The sequence below is a fragment of the Hyla sarda genome, chromosome 7, assembly GCF_029499605.1.
Source record: "Hyla sarda isolate aHylSar1 chromosome 7, aHylSar1.hap1, whole genome shotgun sequence".
NCBI lineage: Eukaryota > Metazoa > Chordata > Amphibia > Anura > Hylidae > Hyla > Hyla sarda.
In genome coordinates, this window is record NC_079195.1 from 123,764,785 (window position 1) to 123,784,027 (window position 19,243).

At 40.3% G+C, this 19,243-nt stretch overlaps 1 protein-coding gene across 8 annotated transcripts in view; it reads left to right on the forward strand.

The window, feature by feature from the left end:
* MYOZ1 (myozenin 1) overlaps window positions 1-15,048 on the forward strand; it is a 127,243-nt gene extending 112,195 nt beyond the window's left edge. For all 8 annotated transcript variants that reach the window (XM_056530683.1, XM_056530682.1, XM_056530680.1 and 5 more), the window contains 2 exons: window positions 1,424-1,601; window positions 14,385-15,048. In XM_056530683.1, coding sequence (XP_056386658.1) covers window positions 1,424-1,601; window positions 14,385-14,616 — 410 coding nt within the window. In that variant the 3' untranslated portion in view covers window positions 14,617-15,048. The remainder of the gene's footprint in view (window positions 1-1,423; window positions 1,602-14,384) is intronic.
* The last annotated feature ends 4,195 nt before the right edge of the window (window positions 15,049-19,243 follow it).

Below are 19,243 nucleotides of genomic sequence, written 5' to 3' on the forward strand. Positions count from 1 at the left end.
TCATATCCCATCCTCATATCTCGTCCTCATATCCCAACCTCATATCCCATCCTCATATGCTGTCCACATATCCCGTCCTTATGTCCCATCCTCATATCGTGTCCTCAGGTGGGACTGATTTGTGATGAAGATATTGTAAGCTGAAAATAGAAGGGGACGTGGCTTTGTGTGACTGGGCGTGATTTATAAGCCAGACCGATGCACAAAAAGGGTAGAGAATAAAAGAGGTGGGGCTTAAACAGTAGGCATGTCTTTGTTGGATGGGGTGTGGCTTGCAAGCCGGACTGACACATTCACCAGGAGATGCAAAGCGGAGCTTGTGGAGTAAGATACTGGAAGTCCCATATACTTGCATGGAACTTGAAACAAAAACCCATCTTTTATGTAAGGGTGAAGGTAAGGGTTAATTTAACTATCATATCTTTTTATTTGACATATATGTAATATGTGTACCAGGTATTAGTGAAATATCTCCAGCCGTATGGAAGTTATGTGGGAATATACATTTCCCATAGATTTGCATGGGACTTTAAACAAAAACCCCGACCTTCACAAATGGGGGTAGTTAAGGGTTAAATTAACTATCCTATATTTTAAGATGAAATATAAGTAACATGTGACCAAGTATTATCAAAATATCTCCAGCCGTTTGGAAGTTATGCAGTAACATATATTTCCCATAGACTTGCATGGGACTTTAAACAAAAACCCCAGCATTGGCAAATGGGGGTGAGTAAGGGTTAAATTACCTATCCTATGTTTGTTGTTGACATATTAGTAACATGTGTGCTAAGTTTCATGTTAATATCTTTAGCTGTTCGGACATTATGCTGGAACATACATACATACATACACATACACACACACACATACACACATTGGCCCTCATTTACTAACAGCATTCTGACTCCTTTTGTCGGGTTGTGTGCCTAAATTCTGTGTAAATTCTTAATGTGCGACAGAAAAAATCTGACAGAATCAGAAACAGTTTTCGAGAAAATCGGCATGTACCCTACATTTCACTCATCTTTTCTGAAAACCACTCTGAAAATCATGTGATTTTTCTGGGAAGAAAACCCGACACTTTAAAGCATGGATAAAGTTTCCGAAAGCGGAGTAAATTAGTAAATACCATGGGGGAAAAAAGGTCGGAACAGCAAAAAACACAACAAAACCTACACTCCACTCTTAGTAAATCAGGGCCATTGAGTTTTATAAATAGAGATTGTTGGCTTTTCATATCCACACTGAGAATTGTATATGATTTATTCCTATTTATTGGGTCCTGTTCTTTTATTGTCCTATTGTCTCTTTTCTGTATGAAAAAAATGGGCACAATAAAAGAAAAAAACAGCATGTGTGTTTCATATGTAATTGTTCCATCTTTGTTTTTTGGCTTGCTTCATTCAATATATAATTTCAGATGGCCAGTCTAGCCAACCAGGAGGTGAAGGTGGGAAGCATATCACTGTCATTAAGACCTACCTCTCTCCCTGGGAAAAAGCTTTGGGGGTCGACCCACAGCAAGCAACACAACTAAATATTAACTTACTGGATTTTGGTGCCAAGGCTGAACTTAGCAAATATAAATCATTCAACAGGTAAGTAGCTATCTATAAAAAAAAAATATTTTCAGAAGAGCTGTGTCAATTGAGTTATTCAGTTTTTTTTTATTACTATGTAGTGACAACATATTGCATAGAGTTGTACTGAGATTATTACCATTTACATCCTTTAATTCCCACTCCAGCAAACTTATTCATACTTAGCCACCAGACAACTCTCTAGTGGTAGCAGCTGGGACACCACACATAAAGCACCCCTGTGAAAATAATTGTGCCTCAAGAAAATTGATAAACCATATATTCTGTATACATAAGGACAACGGCCCTGCTAATTTATTTAAAAGTGCCACAATTCAGCTCAGGTTACTGTAAAAAAAAAAAAAAAAAGAATTGTGAATGTCAACATACCAAAACCATGCAGTATGCTCTAGCATAACAACAACCAGCGCATTTGAACTGAAAGTACATTGCAGTGAGTTGTCTCCTTGTATAACAGAACAGATATAAGGGATAGAAGGGTCTTTATGTTAGAAATACCCTATAATGGACCCCATTATGAAAACTGCACCCCTTAAAGTATACAAAATGACATTCAAAAAGTTTGTTAACCCTTTAGGTGTTTCACAGAAATAGCAGCAAAGTGGAGGGGAAAATTCACAATCTTCATTTTTTACGCTAACATGTTCTTGTAGACCCATATTTTTTTAACATTTACATTTTTACAAGGGGTAATAGGTAAAAATGTCCCCCAAAATTTTTAACCCCATTTCTCTTGAGTAAGGAAATACCTCATATGTGGAGGTAAAGTGCTTTGTGGGTGCATTAGAGGGCTCAGAAGGGAAGGAGTAACAATGGGATTTTGGAGAGTGAATTTTGCTGAAATGATTTTTGGAGTGCATGTCTCATTTAGGATTCCCCATGGTGCCAGAACAGCAAAAAAAACAAAAAAAAAACACATGAACGTAACAACGTACAGTGAACCTTAACACCCCACAGGTGTTTTACGAATTTTCGCTTAAGTTGGACGTGAAAATGAAAAATTTAAATTTTTTCACAAAAATGCTGGTGTTACACCAAATTTTTCATTTTTACAAGGGGTAATAGGAGAAAAAGACCCACAAAATTTGTAACACCATTTCTTATGGAAATACCCCATATGTGGATGTAAAGTGCTCTGTGGGCGAACTACAATACTCAGAAGAGAAGGAGTGCCATTGGGCTTTTAGAGAGATAATTTGGTTGGAATAGAAGTCAGGGGCCTTGTGTGTTTACAAAGCCCCCATGCTGCCATAACAGTGGACCCCCCCCCCCCCACACACACATGTGACCCCATTTTGGAAACTTCACCCCTCACAGAATTTAATAAGGGGTGCAGTGAGCATTTACACCCCACTGGCATTAGACAGTTCTTTGGAACAGTGGGCTGTGCAAAAGAAAAATTGCATTTTCACGGACCACTGTTCAAACAATCTGTGGGGTGTAAATGCTCACTGCTCCCCTTATTACATTCCATGAGGGGTCACATGTGGGGGGGGTTCACTGTTCTGGCAGCATGGGGACTTTGTAAACGCACATGGCCTTCAATTCCAGCCAAATTCTCTCTCCAAAAGCCCAATGGCGCTCCTTCTCTTCTGAGCCCTGTAGTTTGCCAGCAGAGCACTTTACATCCACATATGGGGTATTTCCATACCCAGAAGAAATGGTGTTACAAATTTTGGGTGGCTTTTTCTCCTATTACCCTTTGTGAAAATAAAAACTTTGGGATAACACCAGCATTTTAATGAAAAAAATCAGATTTTTCATTTTAATGTCCAAATTTAATGAAAATTTGTCAAACACCTGTGGGGTATTAAGGCTCACTATACCCCTTGTTATGTTCTGTGAGGGGTGAATTTTCCAAAATGGGGTCACATGTGGGTGATTACATTTTTTTTGTTTATGTCAGAACCAATGTAACCAGCAGCCACCTCTGTGCAAATCACCAATTTAGGCCTCAAATGTGCATAGTGCGCTCTCACTCCTGAGCCCTGTTGTGCGCCCACAGAGCACTTCACGTCCACATATGGGGCATTTCCGTACTCAGGAGAAATTTCATTACAAATTTTGGGGGTCTTTTTTCTATTTACCGCTTGTAAAAATGAAAAGTATGGGGCAACACCAGCATGTTAGTGTAAAATATTACATTTTTTTACACTAACATGCTGGTGTAGACCACAACTTTACCTTTTCATAAAGGGTAAAAGGAGAAACCTCCCCCCCCCCCCATGAAATTCGCAATTTCTCCCGAATACGGGAATACCTCATATGTGGCCCTAAACTGTTGTGTTGAAATGCGACAGGGCTCCAAAGTGAGAGAGCGCCATGCGCATTTGAGGCCTAAATTAGGAATTTGCATAGGGGTGGATCTGGAAGCAAGCATAGCGCTTGCCTCCGCCGCCAAAATACCCTACGTCAGTGTTCCCCAAGCAGGGTGTCTCCAGCTGTTACAAAACTCCCAGCATGCCTGGACAGTCAATGGCTTTCTGGCAATACTGGGTGTTATTTTGCAAAAGCTGGAGGCTCCATTTTGGAAACACTGCCGTATGAGGTGTTTTACACTTTTATTGGGGGGGGGGGGCAGTGTAAGGTTGTGTATATGTAGTGTTTTACCCTTTATTTTGTGTTGTGTAGTGTTTTTAGGGTACAGTCCATGGGTGGGGTTCACAGCGAGTTTCCAGCTGGGAGTTTGAGCTGCTGCGGAAAATTTTCCTCACTCTACCTGACTCATCTTCCTCGCTGAGTCTGCTGTGCAGTGCTGGGCCTCTTTTTCCAATTACTGCAGGCTGCTTTGTAACCCCCTCCTCTCTGTTTCCATACTGCAGTCTGATAGGACAAGAGTGAGCACAGAGAAGTGCTAGCCCCCCTCACTTACTGGATTTTGTCCCACCTTGTGTTCCCTGTGTTTCAATCTTTTCAACAAAAATTATGCTGCAGCAGGACAGGATTATGAGGGAGATTTATCAAAGGATTTAAAGGGGTTATCCAGGAAAAAAAACTTTTTTTTTTATATATATATATATATATATCAACTGGCTCCAGAAAGTTAAACAGATTTGTAAATTACCTCTATTAAAAAATCTTAATCCTTTCAGTACTTATGAGCTTCTGAAGTTAAGGTTGTTCTTTTCTGTCTAAGTCCTCTCTGATGACACCTGTCTCGGGAAACGCCCAGTTTAGAAGCAAATCCCCATAGCAAACCTCTTCTAAACTGGGCGTTTCCTGAGACAGGTGTCATCAGAGAGCACTTAGACAGAAAAGAACAACCTTAACTTCAGAAGCTCATAAGTACTGAAAGGATTAAGATTTTTTAATAGAAATAATTTACAAATCTGTTTAACTTTCTGGAGCCAGTTGATATATATAAAAAAGTTTTTTCCTGGAATACCCCTTTAAGCATCTTTTTTCTGCTTACAAAAGTCGCAAGCGTAAGCAAGGTCAGACCTGGCTTACAAACTTGCCTTTGACAGCATTTTCAAGTCACACTTTTTTTGCGACTTTTTGCACAGCTCCGCTCCCCGGCACCCATTCACATCTACCACCTGCCTGCAAGGTGTTGGGACTACATCTCCCAGCAAATCCTCACTCTAAGGGCATGCTAGGAGTTGGTTATGCAGTGGGGGAAGGTGACAAGCTTGTCACCTGCTTGCACATCTCCCCCCAGCCCTGCTGCATGACTACAACTCCCATTATGTCCTTATTGTAAGGGCATGCTGGAAGTTGTAGTCATGCGGAGCGGGGGGGGGGGAAATGTTCAGGTGGGTTACAATAAATGTAATAACCTATGTTCCTTGTTTTTTTCCCTTCTCATTTCAAATCTGTGTATCCAGTGGACTACGACGATGACCAGTGTTTTTCTTTTTTTGGGGGGGCCAATGTTAATAACATGGTTAACAATAGCTTGTGAGGGAATGTTTTTGGAATAAAAGTTTTTTAAACATGTTGTTTTTTTTAATTTTTTAATTTACTTTACTTTCTTATAGGCAGAATCCATTACTAAGCCAGGGCTTAGCGTTAGCACATAAAACAACTAGCGCTAACCCCCAATTATTAACCCGGTACCCACAACTACAGGGGTGTCGGGAAGAGCCGCTACCAACAGGCCTGAAGCGTCAAAAATGGCGCTCCTGGACCTAGATGTCAAATATGGCGCTCCTGGACCTAGACAGGCTAGCGTTATTTAGGTTGGGGAGGGCCAGTAACAATGGTTCTCACCCATCCTGGTAACATCAGGCTGTTGCTGCTTGGTTGGTATTTAGCTGAGAATGAAAATATGGGGAACCCTTTGTGTATTTTTTCTTTATACATTTTTTATAAATGTTTTTTTTAAATAAGTAATTAAATAATAAAAGAAAAAAAAACATGTGTGTGGTTCCTCCCATTTTCATTCTCAGCCAGATACCAACCAAACAGCAACAGCCTAACGTTACCAGGGTGGGCAAGGACCATTGTTACTGGCCCTCCCCAGCCTAAATAATGCCAGCCTGTTAGCGCCTAGGCCCAGGCAGCTTCCACTACTAAGCCTGTAAAGTAAATAAAAATAAAAAGACACATTTAAAAAACTTTTATTCCAAAAAACACTCCCCCACAAGCCCTCCTTACAAAATGTTGTTAATATTAACTTTAAAAAAACGCTGGTCATTGTAGTCCACCAAATCTGAAGTAGCCCACAGGATAGATGGATCTGAAATGAAAAGAAAAAAAATGGGTTAGTACATTTAAGGGGAAAAAAGTGGTAAAAAAAAAAAAAAGTATAATCAACACACATAAGAAAATTGTATTCCAAAGTGATTTAACTGGTTTTTGCTTATGTGAGCCAAATGTATCAACCCCCTGTGATAGTATGATAAATGTCACACATAAGCAAAACTAAAGCAAAAAAAAAAAATGCCTACAGAACTCGCTTACCAAAGCAATGATTATAAATGTCCCCCTATGTTTTCGATAGTTTGAGATCCCTTTTTTGATGGCCATGATTTATATAAAATAAAAAATTTTATACAAATGGGCAATGTCAGATACAAAAACTTTTGATATGTTGTAAAGCATGCAAACCAATAGGTTTTGCACTTGCTTTCATGGACACACTTCCTTGATTGACAGCTGTGAGCGCAGGGCTCACAGCTGGAGGAAAAATCCTGCCACTGGAGGAAAAATCCTGCTTGTGTCCCGCTTCTGTCAGTGAGGACAAGCTGGGAGTTGTAGTTTTGCTAATGCTAGGGGAGATGTGAGCAGACAGCATACTGAGGGAGGGGGTGGAGACCTGCACAGTGAGGCCACGCCCCCTTCCCGTAAGAGGAATTTAGGCTAGATTAAAAGTGTAATAAAAAAAAAAAAGGTGCTGCTAGACACATAAAAATTAGATGTACATGGTCAGGATTAGGTACTGAGTGATATATTTAAAAAAAAATTTTTTGATCTGACGGGTATGCTTTAAGTATATTAGAAAGGTTAAAGGGGTACTCCGCCACTAGACATCTTATCCCCTATCCAAAGGATAGGGGATAAGATTTCAGATCGCCGGTGTGAGGTGGTTTTTTGCGCCCCCGTAGATCCATGCGTCCGCTCCTCCCCCAGCTCTCCGAACATTTCCGAAGCTATAAATGGGGGAGGGCAGAGCAAGGCGAAGGAGAAAGTTCACGCCCCCTCCCTCATCTCCCCTCTCTGAGCTCGGCTACTGGACGCAGATCTCCACGGCACGCCCCCTCCCTGAGGACATAGATCGCCACGGCAGGTCCCTTCCTCCCTCATCTCCCCCAGCAGATCTCCACGGCAGGTCCCCATCAAAGGGGGACATACTGCACGGGCTACAGGCTAAAGGGGGACAAAGGAGGACATACTGTACGGGCTAAAGACTGCACAAGCTAAAGGGGGACATACTGTACGGGCTAAAGACTGCACAAGCTAAAGGGGGACATACTGTACAGGCTAAAGACTGCACAAGCTAAAGGGGGACAAACTGAGCTCTATGTGTAAAGGGGGACCTACTGTACACGCTAAAGGGGGACATTTAGCCCGTATAGTATGTCCCCCTTTATACATAGAGCTCATTGGGAGCACTGCTCTACGTCCTCAGCTCGGGGAGATGAGGGAGGGGACCTGCCGTGGAGATCTATGTCCTCAGGGAGGGGGCGTGAACTTTCTCCTTCCCCTTGCTCTGCCCTCCCCCAGTTCTAGCTTCGGAAATGTTCGGAGAGCTGGGGGAGGAGCGGACGCATGGATCTACGGGGGCGCAAAAAACCACCTCACACCGGCGTCCCGCCGCTGGGGACCCCCGGGATCGCCGCTGCGGCACCCCTCTATCATTACTGCACAGAGCGAGTTCGCTCTGTCCGTAATGACGGGTGATACAGGGGATGGAGCAGCTTGACGTCATGGCTCCGTCCCTCGTGACATCTCGGCCTGCGCCCATAATGCAAGTCTATGGCAGGGGGCATGATGACCGCCACGCCCCCTCCCATAGACTTGTATTGAGGGGGCGGGCCGTGAAGTCATGAGAGGCGGAGCCGTGACATAATGATGCTCCCGCCCCTGTATCACCCATCATTACGCGCAGAGCGAACTTGCTCTGTGCAGTAATGATAGCGCGGTGCCACAGCGGCGATCCCGGGGCTCCCTAGCAGCGAGACCCCGGCGAACTGACATCTTATCACCTATCCTTTGGATAGGGGATAAGATGTCTAGGGGCGGAGTACCCCTTTAATGTTTTGCCAAGATTAACAACATATAAATGAATATGAATTTGAATCCAAAGTATTTGTATTTCACTTTAGTATGTACTAATTATGTACAATTTACAGATTTATGTAATTTACATATGTGTTTATGGTGGAATAGTAACAATGCACATTAGATTTTGTGAGCCATATATATGAGCAGGGGGACAATTATCATGGGATTTAGAGCTCTTTTTTGGCTTGCAAAAATCGCACAAAAGGTCGTACATGTGCCTAAGCAAATTTTTGTGCAACTTTTGGCTGAAAGCAAAATGCTACAAACAAGCTTACAAAAGTGAATTTCATATTTTACTTTGCAGTGGTCAGGGATGTATCAAGTGCAAAAATCGCACAAAAAGTGGCAACCCCTCCAAAATACCATAAATGTAAGCCAGCCTGGACCTGGCTTACAAAACAGGCTTTGAAGAGTGTGATTTTTATATTCCCTTCCGACACCTGAGATTGGCCCCAATCACTGGACCGGCCGGGGAATATGAAATTACAGTAGGGGACAGTATGTCATATGTTAAAGGGGTAGTCCGGTCGAATTATTATTATTTTTTAAATCAACTGGTGACAGAAAGTTAAACAGATCTGAAAACTACTAATTAAAAATCTTAATCCTTCCAGTACTTATCAGCTGCTGTATACTACAGAGGAAGTTCTTTTCTTTTTGAATCTCTTTTCTGTCTGTCGACGGTGCTCTCTGCTGACACCTCTGTTCATGTCAGGAACTGTCCAGAGCAGGAGAGGTTTGCTATGGGGAATTTTTCCTGCTCTTGACAGTTCCTGACATGGACAGATGTGTAATCAGAGAGCACCGTGGACAGACAGAAAAAAAATTCAAAAAGAAAAGAACTTCCTATACAGCAAATGATAAGTACTGGAAGGATTAAGATTTTTAAATAGAAGTCATTTATAAATCTTTTCAAACAATAACCAACCCCTCAAGACTAGTACCAGTTACCTGATACATGGATGAAAAATAATATAAATAAATAGCTGGATCGTGCTTCAAATATAGGATACAATTTTAATAAAAAATATATAAAATGTCAATTGTTGTAACTTAGCCTCATTGCACAGGGCCCTTGTGCCGAGGAGAAGAAATAGATTTACTTAGACATACACTTGCAATATATAATAAACAACGATATTTAGTATGCCGTCTGCATACATACCTACTGAGGAAAGGGCCGTGTTCTGCTTGTAAGAGCCCTGAAACGCTTCTAGGTGTATGATTTTAGCACCGATATTTTACTCACCTCTGAAGGACTGATTGTGGGTCAAACCAGCAATACCATATGAGTCTACACATCCAGGTGGCGTTGCCAAGCGCCTGAGACGTCACACGCCATCAGGATACCATGAGGTCTGCACCGCTAAGATTCCAACTACAGCAAAAGATCATGGGAGCGGCTATCATTCACACTGGTCTGTGGCAGGCAGACCGCCGCGGTGACACATGCCAGCGTCTTTTCCCCACCCGAGATTTGCGGACCTCATCAGTTGTCCCCAGGTGACGTTACAGTGGGACTCTATTCAAGCTGGTAAATATTAACCCACCCATTCCTTTCAATATATCAGGATTCTATATCAGTTACGGGACTTTAACACATCTCTGGATTTACAGTTACCGGACTATTGAAAGTGACATATTTTACTATATCTTTTTATATTTTTTTTATATTTTTGTAGAAATACTAAATATGGGTGTTTATTATATATTGCAAGTGTATGTCTAAGTAAATCTATTTCTTCTCCTCGGCACAAGGGCCCTGTGCAACAAGGCTAAGTTACATCAATTGACATTTTATATATTTTTAATAAAATTGTATCCTATATTTGAAGCACGATCCAGCTATTTATTTATATCATCTTTCATCCATGTATCAGGTAACTGGTACTAGTCTTGAGGGGTTGGTTATTGTTTGAAAATATTGTTTTACATTTCCTGCACCTGGTGTAGGTGCACAACCTCCTTACCTTGGCTAGTTAATTGTGAGCTGCACAACCTCCTTGTTTTTTTTAATTTATAAATCTGTTTATCTTTCTGGACATGTTGATTTAAAAAAAAAAATGTTTTCCACCGGAGTACCCCTTTAAAAGGAGCCCGGGCTGGCACCACTCTACAGCCACCTGGGACTCCCACGGCTGGGCCAGGAGATGTGCAGGAGCCATCCCTGCTGTCCCTCAGCGCTGCGGTACATGATGTGAGGAATAGTCCCAGAGCACTGAGGGATGGCAAAGACGGCTCCTGCACATCCCCTGGCCCGGCTGCAGGAGTCCTGGGTTGCTGCAGGGTGATGCCAGCCCGGGCTCCTTTTATCAGATCATGGAGCCACTATCCCCTATTGTAAGTTCATATTCCCCAACGGGTCCGCAATCATGGCAGGCTTCCTTGGCTTGCATTTTAGCTGTTCCTAAACTACAACTCCCATGATGGGATTTGTAGTTTAGGAACAGCGAGACTCCATCTGTTGCTAAACTGCAAAACCCATCATGGAAGTTTTAGTTTAGGAACAGGCCTCCAGCTGTTGCTACACTACAGCTCCCATGATGGGAATTGAAGTTTAGGAACAGCGAGACCCCAGCTGTTGCTAAACTGGAGGGTCACTGTTGCAAAATTAAAAACTTACATAGTTACATAGTTCATAAGGTTGAGAAAAGACCATAGTCCATCAAGTTCAACCTATATCCCTAATGAGTCCTTACTGAGTTGATCCAGAGGAAGGCAAAAAAAAAAACTCATACTAGAGGTAAAAATTCCTTCCCGACTCCAAATATGGCAGCCAGAATAAATCTCTGGATCAACGTTCTGTCCCTATAAATCTAATATACATAACCAGTGATATTATTATTTTCCAAAAATTCATCCAGACCCCTTTTAAATTCTTTTACAGAGTTCACCATGACCACCTCCTCCGGGAGAGAATTCCACAGTCTCACTGCTCTTACAGTAAAGAACCCCTGTCTGTGCTGGTGTAGAAACCTTCTTTCCTCTAAACATAGAGGATGCCCCCTTGTTATAGATACAGTCCTGGGTATAAATAGATCATGGGAGAGATCTCTGTACTGTCCCCTGATATATTTACACATAGTTATTAGGTTGCCCCGTAAGCCTTCTTTTTTCTAAACTAAATAACCCTAATTCTGATAATCTTTCTGTGTACTGTAGTCCTCAACTTGATGGGGGTGGTAGTTCATCAACAGCTGGAAGCTCCTTGTTTGGAAACAATGCTTTATGGTCCTTCTCCCCAGAGGAGAGTGCCATAGATGTACTAACCTATTTTCATGTTGTTTTTCTCTTATCGTTTTAGTCAGTGTATGCAGAGGACTACTTCGGATTCGGTGGACTACGTGGATGACCCAAGTTATTTTTGTTTAATTTTAACCCCTTAACAACACAGGAGATGTACCTCCTGATGCGCTGATACTTAGCATACTAGGACATACATTTACCTCCTGTACATGACCGCGAGCACTGGAGCAGTGCTTGCATCATGCACGGCAGGTCCCGGCTGCTATCAGCATCTGGGGACCCACCGGTTTTGGCAGACATCAGCTTTCACGCTGATGTATGCCATTAACTCCTCAGATGCCGTGATCAATACAGATCACGGCATCTGCGGCAGTGCGGCTATTGAAATAGCTCATCTGACTGCCCGCAGCACAGCTGCAGTGATCAGATCAGCTTAGATGGCAGCTGGAGGTCCCGCCACCTGCCTCCGCTGCTATTCCGGGGTCTTCCAACAGACCAGAGCAGAATATTGCCGATAATACTGATCAGTGCTATGTCAATGCATAGCACTGAACAATATAAGCAATCTAATGATTGCTATAGATATATCAAAATATAATGTTAATGACTCCGTATGGTAAAAAGCGTAAACGTTAAAAAAAATGTCCAAAATTGCTGCTTTTTGGTCAGATCACATTCACAAATTATATTATATTAATAAAAAGTGATCAAATAGTCACATTTACACAAATGTGTTCCTAAAAAACCTACAGATCATGGTGCAAAAAAAATGAGCCCACACACATCCCCGTGTACAGAAAAATGAAAAAGTTATAGGTGGTCAAAATAGGGTGATTGTTAACATACTGATTTTGTAAAAAAAAAAAAAAAGATTTTTTAAAAGCAGTACAATAATAGAAAGGTATATAATCATGGGTATCATTTTAATCGTATTGACCCACAGAATAAAGAAAACTTCATTTTTACCGTAAAGTGTACAGCTTGAAAACAAAACTCTCCAAAATTTGCTAAATTGCGGTTTTTATTTAAATTTCCTCACACAAATAATTTTTGGGGTTTGCCGTACATTTTATTTTACATTTTATCAGTGTCATTACAAAGTAAAATTGGTTGCGCAAAAAACAAGCCCTCATATGGGTCTGTGGATGGAAATATAAAAGAGTTATGGGTTTTAAAAGGTGAGGAGGAAAAAATAATAACGCAGAAATAAAATTGGCCTGGTCCTTAAGGCCAAAATGGGCTTGGTCCTTAAGGCCAAAATGGGCTTGGTCCTTAAGGGGTTAATAAAATTGTTAAGGGTAGGCTAATGCTAACCCCCAATTATTACCCCGGTACCCACCGCTACCAGGGTGCCAGGAGGAGGCGGTACCAACAGGCTTGGAGCTTTAAAAATGGTGCGCCTAAGTGATAACAGGCTGGTGTTATTTAGGCTAGGAAGGGCAGTAACAATGGTCCTCACTCACCCTGGTAACATCAGGCTGTTGCTGTTTGGTTGGTATCTGGCAGAGAATAAAAATAGGGGGAACCACACACATGTTTTTTATTATTATTTTTTTTATTTAATTCTTTATGCAAAAAAAGTGTGGGGTTACCCATATTTTCATTCTCAGCCAAATACCAACCAAGCAGCAACAGCCGGATGTCATTAGGGTGGGCAAGGACAATTGTTACTGGCCCTCCCCAGTCAGCTGTTTTTGAGGCTAACACTGAGCCCCGGCTTAGTAATGGACTCCTTCTATTAAACAGCTTCCACTACTAAGCCTATAAAGTAAAATTAAAATATAAACACAATACGATTGAAAAACTTTGATTCCAAAAACAAGCCCTTGTTAACCATTTATTAATATTAAACCAAAAACCGCTCCTCATCGTAGTCCACCGAATCCGAAGTAGTCCTCTATATACACCTCATCTGAAATGAAAAGATAAAAAACAAACAAAAAACGGGTTAGTACATTTAGGGGGGGAAAGTGGTAAAAAATAATTTATAAACATATACAAATTTTGTTCATTATATGTGCTAAAAAATTGTATTCTAAAGTGATTTATTGTTTTTTTGCTTTTGTGAGACAAATGTATCAACTCCCTTTGATAGTATGATAAATATGTCACACATAATGTGTCTCTGCACATTGGATGAATAAATGACACTTTCATTTGGGATTTATGTTGCTAGAGTGCTGCTGTCATCCTTAAGTAGAGGGAGTCCACAGTTATACGAGAACCTACAAACACTATACAGATGTTGGTTATGGTCATATTTGAATCTGGAATCCCAGTGCTATAATAACTGTTAATATGTTCTAGTATTATTTCCTATATGACACTGACAAACATTGCATTGAGCATAGAAGAATGTAGTTCATTTTTTTAATGAGTACAGTTTAGGAAAACAGAGCCTGGAGAGGTTTCAGCCATTGCTATTGGAGATCAACAGCATTTCCAAACAGTGCCCAATATTGGTGATTGATAGATTAGTGCTGGAGCGGCAGCATGCATGTAAGACTGCCACTTTATTCACACAAGGGACCCCCGTTCTTGTGATCAGAGTTGGAGGTGTCTGAGAGGTGGTAGGTTAAACCTCCTCTGATCACATACTTATGACCTAGCCTGTGGATATGTAATACGTTTTAATCTAGGGATATTCTCTTTTAAAGAATTGTATGTTTAACTAATGGTGGAATATATCATAAAGTTCTTTTTCCAAAGATTTTTAATACATTTAGTTATTGTTATGAATAAATAAAATAAATAAAATCGAATATTTCTCATCTCACCAGTTATGGTTAATATTAACTATTTTAGGACAGCAATGCCTTATGGAGGGTATGAAAAAGCATCAAAACTGATGACTTTCCAGATGCCTGAATTTGATGTTGGCCCCGTGGAACCAGAGCCTGTAACTGTCTTCAACCCCAATGTCATCAACAGACCATCCTTCAACAGGACACCAATTGGATGGTTGGGATCTGGTGAGGGTACACACTACAACATAGAACTTAATGTACCCATTGATGGTGAAACTGATGAACTGTAAAGTCTTGGATCTCCAAGAGAAAAAATCTGTAGCCTGTAGGTGTACAACAATTTACAGATATGACCTGTCCCAGTGGCCACCAACCTCATTAGGCAATGTGCAATAAGTTGTGACTACTTATCAGCCAATGGCACAGGTCACATCAATGCCACATCCTTATGTGCTCTGTTTAAAGAAGCCTGGCTTTCTAATGTATGTTGATGTAAACTATAGCTCTCTGTGATGGTTTAGTTTAATGAAAAACAGGAAAAGTTTAAAGTTTAAAAAGTTCAGTAAGAGAGGATTAAGAAAATGTAAAAAAAGACAGCAAGTAGAAGACAATGAACGCTTAATGTTTTATGCAGTGTGGCAAGAAGGACAGACTGTAAAATGTAACCTATTTATTCAAACTCCATGCTCTTCATTTACAACTCAATAAACACGTACAGTATCTACAGAATCCTGCTGTTTTTGTTTAAGGGCTTTCAAAGGGTCCAGAAAGGGTGTTGTGTAAGGATACCTGGTTTATTTATGGGATATGGTGTATCATCACAAAGGGATTTATGAAAATTAGGACTGAGTAAAAATGACTTCCACATCACTGAGAGAACTTATCAGGATTTCCTTATCATAGCAAGTAATTGCAAATCAGAAGGCTAGCCCTACTTCCCAATTGGTGGTGAACCTATTGTTGGTACTCCCATCACCCGCTCCTAAATGAAATGACAACACAGTTCCTGTGTCTGGGAGCCTAGGAGTAGGTAAAAATTGTGAAGGGGCTGCAAGTCATAGCTGCAGCCCCTTCATGCTGACGATCTGATGGATCTAGTAGTCAAATCTCCACTGCTCAGAAAGTGAAAACATATCCTAATGATATTACACTTTTTAGAGTATATTTAATAAGGTGTACACATCATGTTCACTGATATTGGACCTTCACAAAAACAAGATCAAATAAATGACTTTTCATCGATTACAAGTATTTACAGTACATACAGTTACAGAAGTGTATGAATGTTTATTGGACACTCACTCCATCAATTCTGATAACAATCTTCTTTCTAGGTATCAACCTTGTATGTGTATAAGTTTAAATCTGCATAGTGCAAAGTATTATTACAACTAAAAGGATGTGTGTCTTGGACTTTGTGTCTTGGACTTGGACGTGTTTTTTGGACTTTGTTAAGAATTTGGCACTCTCTAGAATGACATACCCAAAAGACCCTAAAAGGGTTTGGTGAAAAAGAACCTCATATGGGATAAAAAGCGCCAACACATTTCAAAACTTTTACTAATGTATTAGGGGTTATATGGATTAACTTTAATCAGGTAATTATTAAGGCAAATTCAATAACTAATATATAACCCCTACTAAGTAAAGAAGACTATAACAGCTTGAGGACATGATTGTGGAACAGAAGGTTACTCCCTTATCCCTTTCAGGCCAGCCCCTAACTACTGGTGCAGTCTTCTTTTCGATCCTTAGCTTCTCACAGAGCAAGGAGATCTAATCCCTGTGCAGGATCCACTGTGTAGATACTTTCCAAATTTTTCTGAAAAAAGAGACCTGAGATATTAATATACAAATAAGAGGGAAAAACAGGTCTGGAGTTAACAAATTAAAGAATTGTTGCTGTTACCCCATTTTTTCCATAGGACTACAAGCATCACTCACACACAATGACACTAAATAGTGAAACAGTTAGTGGTCTAGGACAGTGCCTGCTTATCTTCCTTTACCCTTCTTCAACTCTGACCCTGCCTTAGGGAAACTATCTCCATAATGTGTGGTTTGGTAAGTTTGTTTTTTGTTTGTTTTTTGTAGTATATGATGGACCTGCTCATATATCGATTTTGATCACTGGTTAATTTTTAGGTGAATGCAAGAGAAAAACAAGGCTACTTTGCAAAAATTGAAAAAAAAAAAAAAAAAAAAATATATATATATATATATATATATATATATAATTAACTCCTTAAGGACCAATACAATTAAGCCTGTACGCCCCTTAAAGACCAAGCCTGTTATTTCAATTAGGGGATGTCTGACTTTATTAGAGATTGACTCTGGAAATGTTTTGCCAATCACGATAATTGTGATATTATTTTTTTGTCACAAGTTGTACTTCATGTTCATAGTAAAAGTAAGCTGATATCATTTGTAAAAAAAATTTTTTACAATGAAAAACATTGCTATTTGAACCCCTTGGGAAGTTTTTTTTTTCCGCTTTTGCACTTTCGTTTTTCCCTCCTTACCTTTTAAAAATCATAACCCTTTCAGTTTTGCACCTAAAAATCCATATGATGGCTTATTTTTTGTGCCACCAATTCTACTTTGTAACTAAATCAGTCATTTTACCCAAAAATCTACGGCAAAATGGAAAAAAAAAATCATTGTGCGACAAAATTGAAGAAAAAACGCCATTTTGTAATTTTAGGGGGCTTCCGTTTCGACACAGTACATTTTTCTGTGAAAATGAAACCTTATCTTTATTCTGTAGGTCCATACGACTAAAATGATACCATACTTATATAAGTTTGATTTTGTCGTACTTCTGGAAAAAAATCATAACTACATGCAGGAAAATGTATACGTTTGAAATTGTCATCTTCTGACCCCTATAACTTTTTTATTTTTCCGCATATGGGGCAGTATGAGGTACTATTTTTGTATTGTTCGGACTTTTTCATAGCTTTTTATTCATTTTTTCATGATGTGAAAAGTGACCAAAATACGCTATTTTGGACTTTGAAATTTTTTGCGCGTACGTCATTGACCATTTATTTTCATTTACACTGTTTATTTTTTTAAATGGGAAAATGGAGGTGATTCAAACTTTTATTAGGGAAGGGGTTAAACGATCTTTATTCATTTTTTTTCCACTTTTTTTTGCAGTTTTATAGCTCCCATAGGGGGCTATAACACTGCACACACTGATCTTTTACATTGATCACTGGTTTCTCATAGGAAACCACTGATCGATGATTCTGCCGCTTGACTGCTCATGCCTGGATCTCAGGCACTGAACAGTCATTCGGCAATCGGACAGCGAGGAGGAAGGTAGGGGACCCTCCTGCTGTCCAACAGCTGTTCGGGATGCCACGATTTCGCTGCAGCGATCCCGAACAGCCCACTGAGCTAGCCGGGAGCAGTTTATTTAAATTTTAGATGAGGCGTTCAACTTTGAACGCCGCGTCTAAAGGGTTAATAGCGCGTGGCACCTCGATCGGTGCCGCGCGCTATTAGCCATGGCTCCCGGCCTTGTTAGAGGCCAGGCCCAACCCGCTATGACACGGGGCCACGGTGTGCAGGTATGCCCTCCGTCCCCAACAGGTTAACACTAATAGGTTGCATATATTTATACTTACTGAGCAAATAGTTTATGAAACTTATACTTTAGGATGTCTACTCTTTTTTGACAACATTTATTTTTTAAATTAACATTTTAAATGAATTAGAAGCCTAACAATTTTTCTTTTAAATTTTGAGAATTTAGGAAATTTAAAACATTACATATTTTTTATGTGCTATGCAAGGTTTGCAGAAACTTAGAGCTGGTAGAACATGGGACCCCCCCCCCTTCAAATAATCCCATTTTAAAAACTAGACCCCTCAAGGTATTCTCTAGGGGGTATAGTGAGTATTTTAACACCATAGTTTTTTGGCAGAAATTATTACAAAGTCAGTGTTAAAAATAAAAAATTAGCTTTTTTTTCACAAATGCTTTATTTATGGGACATATATTTTGTACATCGCTTCTGATATTGAAGAAAATGCACCATATATTTTATTGAGCTGTTTGTTCTGTGTTTGAAAATACCCTCGCTTAGGCCATATTTGGTTCCTTGGTCATTTGGTGGGACCCAGATGGAGAGCAGCGCTATTTGGCTTTCGTGGCATAATTTTAGGCCAAATGGATTATATGTCGCACTTCATGCCTGCAAAGGGTTTTAGCTGCCAGAAGCATACAGAACCCCCAAAAGTGACCCCATTTTAGAAGCTACACCCCAGAAAGTATTAATGTAGACCAAAAGTAAGTACTGTGAGTCCTTTCTGAGTGGCTGGAATAGTTACAAAGTGAGTAGAAACATTTTTATTTTCAGTTTTTTTCACAAATGCGTCATTTGTGGGACATATTTTGCATCTGAAAAGGAGGAAATGCACCCCATATTTTATTGGGCTGCTCTTCCCGTGTTTAGAAATACCCCTACTCAGGCCACATTTGGTTCCTCAGCCATGTGGCAGGACCCAGAAGTTGAGGAGCGCCATTTGGCTTTCGGGGCATCATTTTAGGCCGAAAGGATTATAGGCCGCACGTCATGCTTTCAAAGGGTTTTAGCTACCAGAATCATGCAGGACCTCACATGGTGACCCCATTTTGGAAACTACACCCCCTAAAGTATTCGCCTACACCCTGTTCCAAATTACTATGCAAATTCAATTTAAGTGTAACAAAGATTAAATATTTGGTTTTTCAGTTTAACTCATGGATGGCATTGTGTCTCAGGGCTCTTTTGATCACTGAAAACAATCTCGGACACCTGTGATAATAAGTTAGCCAGGTGAGCCCAATTTAAGGAAAAACTACTAAAGGTGGGTGTTCCATATTATAAAGCAGAGCACCATTTTCAAGCAATATGGGGAATA